Source organism: Mastomys coucha, unplaced genomic scaffold, assembly GCF_008632895.1.
Source record: "Mastomys coucha isolate ucsf_1 unplaced genomic scaffold, UCSF_Mcou_1 pScaffold23, whole genome shotgun sequence".
In the NCBI taxonomy this organism is placed as follows: domain Eukaryota; kingdom Metazoa; phylum Chordata; class Mammalia; order Rodentia; family Muridae; genus Mastomys; species Mastomys coucha.
Window position 1 is genome coordinate 9,964,347 of NW_022196906.1, and position 12,861 is coordinate 9,977,207.

At 38.8% G+C, this 12,861-nt stretch overlaps 1 protein-coding gene across 11 annotated transcripts in view; it reads right to left on the bottom strand.

The window, feature by feature from the left end:
- Fat3 (FAT atypical cadherin 3) overlaps positions 1 to 12,861 on the bottom strand; it is a 591,431-nt gene that overhangs the window by 99,720 nt on the left and 478,850 nt on the right. For all 11 annotated transcript variants that reach the window (XM_031346174.1, XM_031346182.1, XM_031346176.1 and 8 more), the window contains 2 exons: positions 2,735 to 3,010; positions 112 to 322 (listed from right to left, as the gene is read on the bottom strand). In XM_031346174.1, the coding sequence (XP_031202034.1) occupies positions 112 to 322; positions 2,735 to 3,010 (487 nt within the window). The remainder of the gene's footprint in view (positions 1 to 111; positions 323 to 2,734; positions 3,011 to 12,861) is intronic.

The window sequence follows — 12,861 nt, forward strand, 5'->3', positions numbered from 1 at the left end:
TGCTAAGAGCTTTCTACCTCACTGCATAAGTAGGTTGGGAAGTTTAGAGGGTAGGATGTGCTGCTGAGTGTGAGGCGCCATGCTCTGTGCCATGGTCTCTGCAGCTCTCACCTGCTTCAATGGAATATATGAGCTCTGCATTCTCCCCCTTGTCTTTGTCCAAAGCTGTCACTTGCAGGACAACTGATCCCAGGGCAGCTGATTCGAACACTGATGCTTCATACAGTGGACTGGTAAAGTAAGGGCTGTGATCGTTAGCGTCCTCCACGTTCACGATGACTCGGGCCAAGTTTCTTCGGTAAGGAAATTCCTGATCTCTGACCTTTAGGCAAAATAGAAGAAGTAGTAGGACTGAAAAGGTGAATTGTAAGGAACTCAATGGCAGTTTGTTGAGAAGACAAAATAAGATCTTGCATGCAAAATGCTTGATCCAATCTTGCACAACTACAAAGCACTATGCAAACCTGATGAGACAGAGAGAGAGTGGGGGAGGAAGAGAGAGGGAGGGAGGGAGAAGGAGAGGGAGAGGGAGAGGGAGATAGAGAAGGAGACAGAGACGGAGAGGGAGAGGGAGAGATGGAGATTGTGAGTCATTTGAGAGCAGGACAACATCATCTCTATTGTTTCACTGGATACCTGGCCTGTGATTTAATTCCTGGGTATCACAAGTCCTCTCATTTGGTTTCCACAGCTACTTCCTCCTTGCTAAGTGTTTATATCCAGTCATGAAATAGTAGATAGAGACTTGATTAAGGGATGGGATTAATGCATACAATATCGTTCCTGCAATTCATTCATTCATTCATTCATTCATTCATTCAACATTTATTGTTATTTATGATGTCAGGTTCATGGCATAAGTAAAACAGTTCAGTAATGAATTAGATAGTATCTACCTTCAAGAAGATTACAGTCTTCTGAGTGGGTGATACAAGCAAGCCAAGAGAAAGGCACAATGCAAAACAGTTAAATGCCAGCATGGAATACATTTACAAGGCCCTCATTGTGAGGAGGAAGAGGGGCCTAAGAACACTCAACTTCCTGCATGAAATACAAAGGAAAAAGTAGAAGGAATGACATGATGGTAATAGTGACAAGTGATGTTTTTAGGCACATAGCTCAGAGCTATGAGAGAAATGTGACCACTGGAAAGATGCATTCAATAATAACTTCTAAGACTGGGAATCTCAGTGTGATTTTGCCAAATGAATCTGCTTAATAACTTTAAGATTCCCCTGAATTGCATGTGGCTGAAGCTTGTAAATAATCTACTTTTTGCCCATGGGGCACTATTATTATCTGGTGTATTGTTAACTGAACAGCCCTGGCTTGCTCAGTTTTAGACTGTGTTAACTCCAGAGAGGTGTGGAGACACTGGGACACATACATGAAGAGCTATGAAGGAGAAAAGCATTTTCATGCCTAGTACACAGAAGGAATGGCAGGTAAGGCTTGGGAAAAGGTGATGTAGAGGGGTTGTTTGTTCTAAGCATCTAACTGTATAAACAATGGATGACAGTGAGTAACCAAACTTGATTTTTGAATTTTCTGAGGAAAAGACAAACAAAGATGATGTGAAAACAATGAGAATGGGGTTAGTCACCACTGTAACTGATTCTAAAAGTTCACATAAACATAGTGATGGTCAGGGTGCCATGCTAGATTTCTGTAGCTTGGTTCTCCTTGTCCAAGGATACAACCAAAGTCTATTTGTGGATTTTTAAAAAATGAATTGGACATTAGCCCCAAAAGTGTGAAGACTGTCTATCTCAGTGCTTGGTACACAATATATACTCAAGAGTATCCATGAATGGATGAATGGCTATAGTGCTGTTCTGGGTGGCCTCTGGGAACTAACTCCTCTGTTTCCTGAGGTCTTAAGTGGAAACTAAGGCTTAGGGGATGGTACTCAAGCTACCTCATGTTCAAGAAGATTTCCTATGAAGGAAAAAGTTGCTTCTGTTGTTGATGACTTGGTTATTCATAGGTTTAGGCATCCCAAACTCAGTCAGTGCACAAGACTAAACCACTGCCACCCTTCCTGTTCCTCAGGAATATAATTCCTGATAGGCAGAGGGTGTATATGCCAATGCTGTTATGAGGCTCATTACAGAGACAGAAAGTAAGTGAATGGTATTTTTACTCCTCTTCCTTACCCACTGTATGGATTAACCAAAAACCTCACTTTTAATGCAAAGATACGTCTACATAAATTTGAAGAAAGGTAAGTTAATTCAGAACCATGAATCTCTGAAGATTTAATGCATGTTCAGTTCTTTTTGGGTTACCAGTATTACCAATAGGTCCAATACCAGTAATTGGGTTTCTGAATACTTCCAAGGACAGAGCTTCATGTGGGCTGGACACATTATTTACTCCATGAAGAATTAATCAAGCGATTCTTCCAAACTTTTGACACAATCTTATGGTTCCAAACAAACTCCAGAGTTGGGAACATAGGTCTGTTGTTTTCCTTTCTAACCCATCTGTCAGCAGCATTTCCTGAATAGCCAGCACCTGCAGAATACATCTAATATTTCAGGTTGACAAGAAATATGTAGTTACTATCTTAGAACAGTAACTTCTTCGTTGAAATACAAAGGCAAAACTGACAATGCAACCTGACGGTGCAAAAGCTAGCTTTATAGAATTTAAAGACCCTGGCTTCCTGAGGTATATGCCTTGGCTGGTTGACGGTTCTGTCAGGAGAGCAAAATTATGAGTCTGGTCCTACCATTATGTTGAGGATGTGCTTGTCCTGGGCTTCATGGTCCAACCTTTCAGCAGTGTAGAGCACGCCTGTACTGGGATCCATCCTGAATTTCCTCATGCTGATGGCATCAATGCTACTGTGGATGGTGTAGCTCAGCTTGTGCTTCTCATCTCTGTCTGTGGCCTCAATCTGCAGTATCTCTGTATCAGGAAGCACGTCCTCAGAAATTGTCACATCATAATGTGGCTGGGAGAATTCTGGGCCATTATCATTATTATCTAGCACTTTGATAAATACCTGTAGTTAAAAGAAGACGAGAGTGATAAAAAAAAAAACATCAACTCATCCATTGCTAATAAAAGAGGTCACCTTTTTATTTTCACCTTTGTTGTTTACTTGGATCCTAGCTTCCAGCAGCTATCTCAGTCTAGAGGAAGCTCTCTTATAAAAACATTCTGCCAGTAACTGGTCGACAGCAAACCATCAGTTCACATTAACAGCAACATCAATTATGGTTGGATCTATATTCTCATTAATAATTGAACAGTTGAGATAGCCATGAGAGGTGGTAATTCTATGGACTTATCTAGGGCACAATGTGCATGATTACAAGGTGACCTTCATTTGGAGGCTTCTATTGCCTAAAGCCCTATCTATGTGTCATTTCCTATTGTCAATAAACAGTGCAGGGATTAAACTTCTTTGCCAATTTGACTGGATCAGAAACCTCCTAGGAGATGCACTTCTTGATACAGTTTTGAGGATGTTTTTAGAGAGTTTTATCTGATGATGGAAGGCCCATTTAGAATTTTAGGGGCACTATCTTGTGGTCTGGGGTACCAGATTGAGAAAAAGGGAAAAAAGAAGGAAGCAAGCTGACCAGCCCCTCACAGTCCTGCAGCCTTGTTTGCCTGTCACTGTGGAACGTATCCTACCAAGGTATAAGGCAAAATCAACCCAATCAAAAAAGAAGTAGTCCTTTTGTCAGGTATATGTTTTACAGCAATGAAACAGGTAATTAATAAGAAGTGGAAGGAGATCAAGATGAGGTAGGGTACAGGAAGGTGGCAGTGTGGGTTGTTGGACTGTGCTCAGAGCTTCTCAGCAGCCATAGCCTCACCCTGTGCTTGTCCTTTATCTGAGGGAAGACTAGCCAAACACTTGCTCAGATAGCTATAGTATGAAGCTTCCATTGTTTCCTCATAAGACTCTGTGATGTGGAACTTCCTGGGAGGGACTTATGCTAATCACTCACTTTGATAGTGATCAACTTGTGGTTAATCTGGTTTCATCTGTCTTCCTAATCATCCTCACCTGCCACCCCAGATTGTTTTGAAGCAAGTTACAGTCATCACATCATTTCAGTATGTATTCCTAAGAGGTAGGGGCTCATAGAATAAATAAAAACACATGTACACAAATACATACAATATCATTATTGTCCCTATCTCAAAAACAAAAATTAGCAATTCCTTAATGGTAAAGGTTCACAATGTGCTACTATTTCTCCACTGTTAAAAACACTGTATACATGCATAAATAAACTAATTTTTTATTTGTAATACAAAAGGTTCAAGCATTGTATTTAACATGCCCCTTCATATTTTACTTTATAGACTCTCCCTCTATCTCTTTGCAAATCCTCATGACTTTCTCTTCCTCATGTTGATTATTGCATGCAAAAGACTGAGATTTTTCTGTGTAGTTTCCAGTCTGGATTTTGCTTGCAGCATCTCCATGGCTTTTCTCTACATGATCAGTCCTCATATTTGTTATATATATATACTGCTAGTGTGGTCTAGGGGGCATGATGTGCTTCAGGTTCAAGTTCTTATTCAATTTTATTTATTTTGCAAACATCCTTCTAGAGTGATACCATGCACTTCTGAAGATGTATTCTTCTGGTTTCCTCTCTTGTGATGCTAGCAGTGATTGGTGATCATTAAATACTACTCATTGGGAAAACTTAAAATGTTTAATGTACTGATTCTAGGATACCTCCTTGCTTATTAGTTGGAAAAGCTCCATAAAAGAAACTTCCCAGGTCTTTGGTTGCTATTTGATTACCACGTAGAGGAAATGCAGGGTAATTACTAACTCTTTCCCTTATTTCAAAATAAGTTGATGCTTCCCTAGCTCCACTGAGAGTGGGCAATGATGAATATTTTTAAGTGTAATTATGCTCTATCAAGTTTTGGTCTGCATTTATTTTACTAGTTATTATGTGATATGCTGTGATAAAGACCATGATCAAAACAACTCCTCTTACATTTTCATATCACAGTTCATCATCAAAGGAAGTCAGGGGAGGAACCTGTGGGTAGAAACTGAAGCAGAGGCAATGGAGAAACACTTAACCAGCCTGCTTTCTTACAAAACTCAGGGCCATTGGCCCTGAAGTATCACCACTCATAGTGGGTTGGGTCCACCCACTTAATAATTAATCAAGAAAAATGTTTAACAGATGTGCCTATAGGTGAATCTTATGAAAACATTTTCTTAATTGTGAGTCCCCATTTCCAAATGACTGTGACTTTTCGAAAGTTGACATACAACAAACAAATCAGTTTCTCTCTCTCTCTTTTTTTAAAGATAATATTTTAATAACTCTTTGAGAATTTTATTTGATGTATTTTGATCATATTTATTAGTCCTGATCTTTCTCCCAAGACCTCTCAGATCTACTTCCTACCTCTTTTCTCCTGAACTTTATGGTTCCCATTCCTCTTAAAAAAACAAAACAAAACACTCAGTGTGGCTTGAGATAAGCCCAGTGGTTAAAAGCACCTGCTGCTCTTCCAGAGGTACTGAGTTCAATTCCCAGAAACCACATGTTGACTTACAACCATCTATAATGTGATCTGATGCCCTCTTCTGGCATGTAGGTGTATATCTAGATAGAGCAATCTCTCTCTCTCTCTCTCTCTCTCTCTCTCTCTCTCTCTCTCTATATATATATATATATATATATATATATATATATATATATATCACAAATGAATACATCTTTTTTAAAAGTAAAAATTAAAAAACAAAACACTCAGTGTATTCAATTTGTGCTTCATATACTCAAGGGTGCATTGAAGCACAGTTAACTACTAGTGGCCACACCCTTAAATAAACTGACTCTCCCTCTCCTCAGTACGTCAGCTGAGATGAGAACTTAGGACCCTTTCTCTTTTCTATGCTGGGATGTGGATTGGCTTGATCTTGTGCAGGTCTTGCGCAGGGCAACAACAATTGCTCTGAGTACTTGGGTGCAACTACCCTGAAGATACTGTTTTGCTCTTATCCTCCCCAAGCCCTGGTTCCCACTGTTCAGCTTCCACTTTTGTGACGTTTGCTGAGCATTGGCCAGGGGAGGGTGTTATAAGTGTCATTTATGGCAGAGAACTACATTGACAATTAGCACAATGAAAATGGTTAAGTTTTCTAGCACAATGAGAATTCACTCATTGGTGCTCTAGTTAGTTCAATCATATTTGACTCTCCTCTCCTTTCATTGCAATACTCATGTTTACTGCAATGGGCAGTCTTTCCTTGGCCAGCTTGACTGTCTTTAGGTTGGAGCTTGAGTTTTTTTTTTTTTTTTAAACAGTGTCCTGCTATTCTTAGATTTGCCCCCTTCTTTTCTCCCTTCCTCTCTCTCTTCTTTAATTGATTAATTTGTTTTGATGTGCTATGGCCAGAACCTAGGGTCTTACTGTATCTTACTCTTTTAGGTAAGCACTTTGGCATTGAACTATATTCCTAGACAGCTCCCTTACTTTCTGATAATCATGACTGGTAATATTTCTTTTTAGGATTGTCTTGAACATTTTTTATTCTTGCATTATCCATTGCTCCAAAAGAACCTGCTTTGGTTTCTCCTTTACTTTCTTTTGTTAGAAATGCTATTTTGAGATTGCAATCTAGTACTGGGAATTCTTGTTAGTGGGTTGACTTAAATTTTGCTTTAATCAACTGGACAAAGTTAGGAGAAAACTAAATAATAATCAAAATTTCATGAGTTCCCAGATGTTTCCAATTTTAGTGATCTTCACTTGGTGTCATTGTTTCTACATTTGTTTCTCCCCTTTCTGATGCTGACATTTTTTATAATCAGTGGCAAGATCATAATTAGTCATTGTTTTGTTTGAAATATGAATGCAAAGGACTCAGAATAATAAAATCTGCATTTCTATTATAGTTATCCAAAACAAGTTGATATATTTTTTCAGTGCCTTTGTTCCTGAGATGAATCTCCAAGGAGGAACCCAAAGTTGAATTAGATGATTCCATCTATTGTCATACTTCTCCAGAACTGGATTCACCTATAATGTGCTTCCATTTATTTCCAAGCTTTAAAAGTTTTTTTTTTCCAGAATAGAGAATGATTTATTACTTGAACCAATAAGGAGAGTTCAGGACTTACTTTGAAGCAGTGACTTTTTGAACCAAGGAGGCTGGGGACTTTACTATGGAACCTAGAAGACAGCACCAGGGGCAGGCACATTTCTTAGGACGCCTAAAGAGTTCATCTCTGAGTATATACCCAGTTTAAGTGGTTGTTAAGGAAGAAAATATGTCAGCTCTGTTTGGGTACAGGCTTAACTCACATACTTGCTTTTTCAACATTTAATATTTTGTTTTGCTATTTTAAAATCAGACTAAAAGGGTGATCAGGGAGTTTAGTTTCTCAATGAGCCATAAGAAAAAAGGATGTAAGAGGGATAGGGAGAGGAATAAGAGGCTATGGGGGTGGATGTGGTCAAGATACATCGTATAATTATTAGACTGTTGAAGAAAAAAAATGAAAGAATTTTAAGAAGCTTGTCTTTCCTGCTCTCCCATTCTTTCCTGTAGATAACGTCTATTAAAAGCACATGGTTTCTCATCTGTTTTGACAATATGGTAATACCATATATATTTCTCCTAACACACGATTTCACTTATTATTAACATTGGGAACAATGTTAATTGTTATACAAAGGGCATAAAATGCTTATTGTTCCCAACTGGCCTAAGAGTCACTTCAGAAGTGTCTGGAGACAGTGTTAGTTGTCACAACTGAAAGAAGGGGTGCTGGCGATATCTAGTGGCTATAGGGCAGAGCTGCCAGCTGTTCCAGGTGTTCTCCATGGCCCCCTGCAGTGTTGAGACCTTGCTGGATATCCTGGTCAGTTCAGGTCATCCTTTCTGGGCTCATTAAGACTTTTCTATTATTTGTTCTTAGAGTTTGTAAAAACATAAATGTGCCAATATCTCTTAATTTCTCTGGCATACAGTTGGGCCCTAGCATTAAGACAGTTTGATGGAAGGATAAATGTTTCTATAGTTTTGTGAAATCATCTTATGTTCTACTCTTCCAAGGCTTTTTCAATGTGCATTGCATTCCCACAACAATATGTATAAATGACTGTCACTCCAACCTGCCAACAGGGTGTGTGGGAAGACGTGGAGCCTTTGCCAGCCTGCTGGATGAGAAGTGGTACTTCAATGTTGCTCTCATTTCCATGTTTCTATTATGAGTGACAATGAGGAGCATAGTTTCATATACTTCAAACACGTTTGCACTTCTTTTTCTGCTCAGCTGCATATGCCAGCTTATTCTTCTATGGGCTAGGTTTCTCTTCCTTCTTTTCTTTGGAAACATGAGGATATAAATGACAAGGCTGTGCTAAATTCTGCCATGGAGTTTATTCTGGGTGTGAGTCCTTTAGCATGCCAGGCAGAAGGAAATGCCTCCAGCTAACTATTGTTTCTGGGTGGTGAGTCAGTCGTGCGTGTTTTCCTCCTCTCCATGATGTAGGTGAATATATGTTGTTTTTATAGATGGTGTTTGTATGCTTTATTTTTCTCAATTTCATTTCTAGTACATTTGGAATTTTTCCTGGGATATCACGTGAGGGCAAGATCTAGTTTAATTTTTCTCGACATGGCTCTGTGTTAGCATTCTGTCTAACCCCTACCCCGCAGCTATCTGGCAACAGCCAGGTATGCTCCACACCAGGTAGACCTGACTATAAAAGGGGATGCTTGCCCCCTCGCTCTCTTGCTCCTCTCTTGTTTCTCTCTTGCTCTTTCTCGTCTTTCCTTCCCCTCTCTCTCCACATTCCCTTTCACCTTCTCTCTCCATGGCCGGCCTCTACTCCTCTACTTCTCCACTCTCTCTGCCTTTCTCTGCCTCTCCTACCCTCTTAGCTCCCCTCCTCATGCCCTGAATAAACTCTTGTCCCGTGGCTGCTCCCTCAGGGGAAGGGATGCCCAGCATGGGCCCGTGGAGGCACCCCTTTCCCCTTACCTCACCTCCGTAGACTATATTCTCCCTTCTCTTTATCTTTTTATAAACACATCACTCTGCATTTCTCTTTATGTTACATTTTTAGGGGTGTATGGGGAACTAGAGGTGGTTTTACCTTTTCCTTTATAAATTTTCTGGGTCAAAGTACTTTCTCTTGCCTGATTGACTCTGTCCCTTTTGGCACAGGTTTGCATTGCAGTCAGTGTGGTACCTGTTCTTATCATATGCCTAACAGAAAAATCACTATTTTTTTCTATTACATGATATCTTGAGCTACAGAGATGGCTCAGCTGTTAAAGGCTGGGCTCACAACCAAAAATAATATCTTAGCATTTGACTATATTCTAGAAAATCACTGATTTTTTTTTTTCAAATAAATATATCCAGACATAACTACCCTTACTGTGGTTGAGATGCGCTTTGCTGAGTGGGATGAAAATCATTTTACTACATTTGTGGGCTCACAGTTTTCACTTAGGAGACACACTAATAGGCACAGGCCTTGGACCTAGTTTGTACTTGCAAGAAATGTCAAGGAGTGTGCCAACAGAGTTTTGGGTATTGTTTTTATATCCAATGTATTTGCAAAACATATTGCATTCTTTGACTGCCAAATCTTTAAAAAGTTCAAGTAACTTAGTCAAGATGCTAAAATATTTGTTTTCAGGGTGGCAGTTACATCAACAGATGAAAAAGCCTTCTGGCCAGCAGGCTGCCCTGACCTTCATGGAGTTTCAAAGTTGATGTGATCTTGAAATGCTTGCCTCTTTCTGCTTGCTTTGTCCTAAGCCTAATCTACAGTCAGAACAAGTGTTCCTCTGTAAAAGACTTCCTTCTCCTCATTTGCTTTTTATTTCCCACAGTTGGGGCCATTTGTGAGCTCCTGAACTAACAAAGCAAAGTAACTCTCAAAGATGTTGTGTTCAAAGTGGTGATTGAAATGCTTACAAAAGCACAAAGGACTGAAGGCAGGAGGAAACCCAGGCACGGAAGTATCTCCAGGGCTGGTTTCAATGCTGCCCCCCACAAACACCTTGTGTTCTACAAGCTCCTCTAAGCTAAGTCTGGGGAGGTGCCAAAGCCCTGCTTTACAAACGCTCCTGGTAGAACAGTCCTTGGGGGCAAATTGTTGGGCAAGACCAATTAAATCGTAAATTACTGAAATTCTGTTCTGCCTCTGTTGCCATTTCTAAGCCATATTTAAGACATCTATTTTTCCAGGAGACATGCCCCTTGCAGGCTTCTCCAGTACATGAATTTTGGAATATATGAAAACTTATATCACAGTTGTTTTCTGTGTAAAAATGTGCATCATATTTGCTCCTTACTATATCTTACTATAATATATATTATATATCTTATATCTGGTTTCTCAATGGAGAAAAACGTTAAGGGTTGTGCCCAAAGTCACAAAAACAAGGTTGGATCCAAATCTGTTTTTTTCAGTGCTAGTTCTATATTTATTCATAATCATCCTCTCATACACTTAAGGTTATGTATACATTCAGAATAAATTTAAAAAAATATATATATATATATATATATATATATATATATATATGTTAACAATTGTATGTAACTCACAAAACAGATAACTGGAATGTCTAGTCTCATCTCAGAAATGTTAATTAAGGAATTATTTTAGAAAGTTTCCTGCTACTTTGAAAATTAGATCTATTTTCAAAAACTGATTTTCACAGAAGTTATCAGGCGTAGATCTATTACATATAGTGAAATGTTATCATTCTTTGATTTTTTTTAAACAGGATGCCTTATGTGGCATTTTATCATATGTAAGTGGGACACTTCATCCATTCCCTAAACACTGAAGGAAAGTTTGAGCCTCTGCTGATTTTTACATGTTAGAAGCAAATGAAATTAAAGTGGATGTAAAAGAATTCTTGATGGGAGGAGAGATATCTGGAAGTGCCCTGATCTAACGAACATCTTTAGGAAAAAAAAACATAATTTGCTTTTTTACCTTTTGAAACATATGTAGACCCAAAAAATCATCAAGAAAGGTGACACACTGTCAAGGTAGAATCTGCGTTCTAAGTAAGGAGGGCAGTGAGGGACTCTAAGCAGTCCTAGGGATGGAACCAGGGGTGAAGGTCCAGGCTAGATTTAGGAATCAGGTCAGAGTTCTTCCTCACTCCAATGCCAATCAACACAGGCCAAACTAACATGACAGCTTTTATTGGGCTTATGAATTTTGGAGGCTATGGAAGGAGATGTTTATTGTTAGGCTTGCTTGAGGTTCCCATAAGAAGAAGCTCGCTTTTCTAGCTTTACAAACCCAAATCATGTCCTGAATAAAAGAAGATATTAAAAATATCACAAAATATCATATCCAGAGTCCCAGAGGCAAATCTACATAGCTTTTAGATTATTATTTGGCCCAGACTATATTTTTCTTCTCCTGTAACAAAAAAGGTCACTCAAGTAATTTATAGTTATCAGGTATGTTATTCCAATTTTACATTGAGTACCAGATTGTATTAATAAAGTATGTATGTGTTCAGCATGTGATAGTTCCAAGAGCCTTCTCATCTTTCTTCCTTCTTACAACCATCTGTGAAGCACGGAGTCTCATTCACAGTGAAGAGGATTCAGGCTTAAAGTGAGCTGCCTCCCATGGGAACACACACGGGTCAAGTGACAGTTTGGGCTTATGCCACCTGATTCTGGGTCAATACTTTTCCACTATACAAGATGCTTTCCCTAGTGGATGAAGTTGTGTATTTTGTAGATATAAATGTATAGAAGAATGTTGCAAAGGAGAAGTGGGCTTGTATCTCTTTTATGTGAATCCAGGCAGGCTACTTAAGTAGTCTGAGCCTCAGTTTCTTCCTGCAAAAGAAAGACAATGACTCCTGATTTCACTTTTCCAGGGTTACAGGGAAATGGCCCTTTCTAATGAGACTTGTTGATTCTCATTATGTAAACATTAAGTGTTATATATTTGTATGTTTTTTTATCCATGGAACATTTGGAACAGCCATGTTCTATATTTGCTTATATCTTCTATAAAGATGCAGTAGCTCTGATTTGGGAGATGTACAAAGAGTATTAATATTCATAATGGATCATCCTTGGGAACATGTTTTTGGGGTTAAAGCTATGCTAAAAGAAGGCTGGACCCTTGGATGGCTAGGAGATGGTTTGAAGGTTACAATGGGTGTCATGTTTTCAGGAGACCAAGTTAAAAGGCTTCTTGTAGCACCTGTCTTAGAACAGATACCAAAGTCTTAATGTTCCCTTTAAGAGTTGGCACAGTATAAGTAGGCTCTAGTATCTGCCTGTGTGGATCTGAATTCAAGTTACTTCTCTTTCATTGGACTCTTTTCCTTAACAATAAAATGGAAATGACACTAATCAATGAGTTTTATATTTCTGCCACAAAAAGCTATTACCACCTTAGATATTAAAAATAGCACTCCTGTTATTATTATCTCATAGTACTGAATACAGATATCAAGGCCAAACTCAAGAGATTAATTAATGCATTCCTTTTGAATGTTCTTCTTTCTCATTCAGGCTCAATATGGTATCTTCTAGTTACAGGATTTCCTTGATGGCTTGTCAATATCTTGAGGCTACCTTCATATTCAAATTGTCTGTCTTCTCCCTTTCATGCCTTTCTCATGCCAACCGGAGAAAGTTAACAGTTAAGCTTCTGTTAGTAGACAGATCCTATCTGAAGGCCTCTGACCTTAATCGTATCTCTTAAGTCCCTTCTGTCATGTAATGCAATAAATCAAAATTCTAAAATTTAGAGTGTAAACATTTTCTTGGGAGAGGCATGGAATACAGATTCTGCCTGTAATGAGTATTCTTAATACCTGCCTTGTAAAGTCATTGTGAA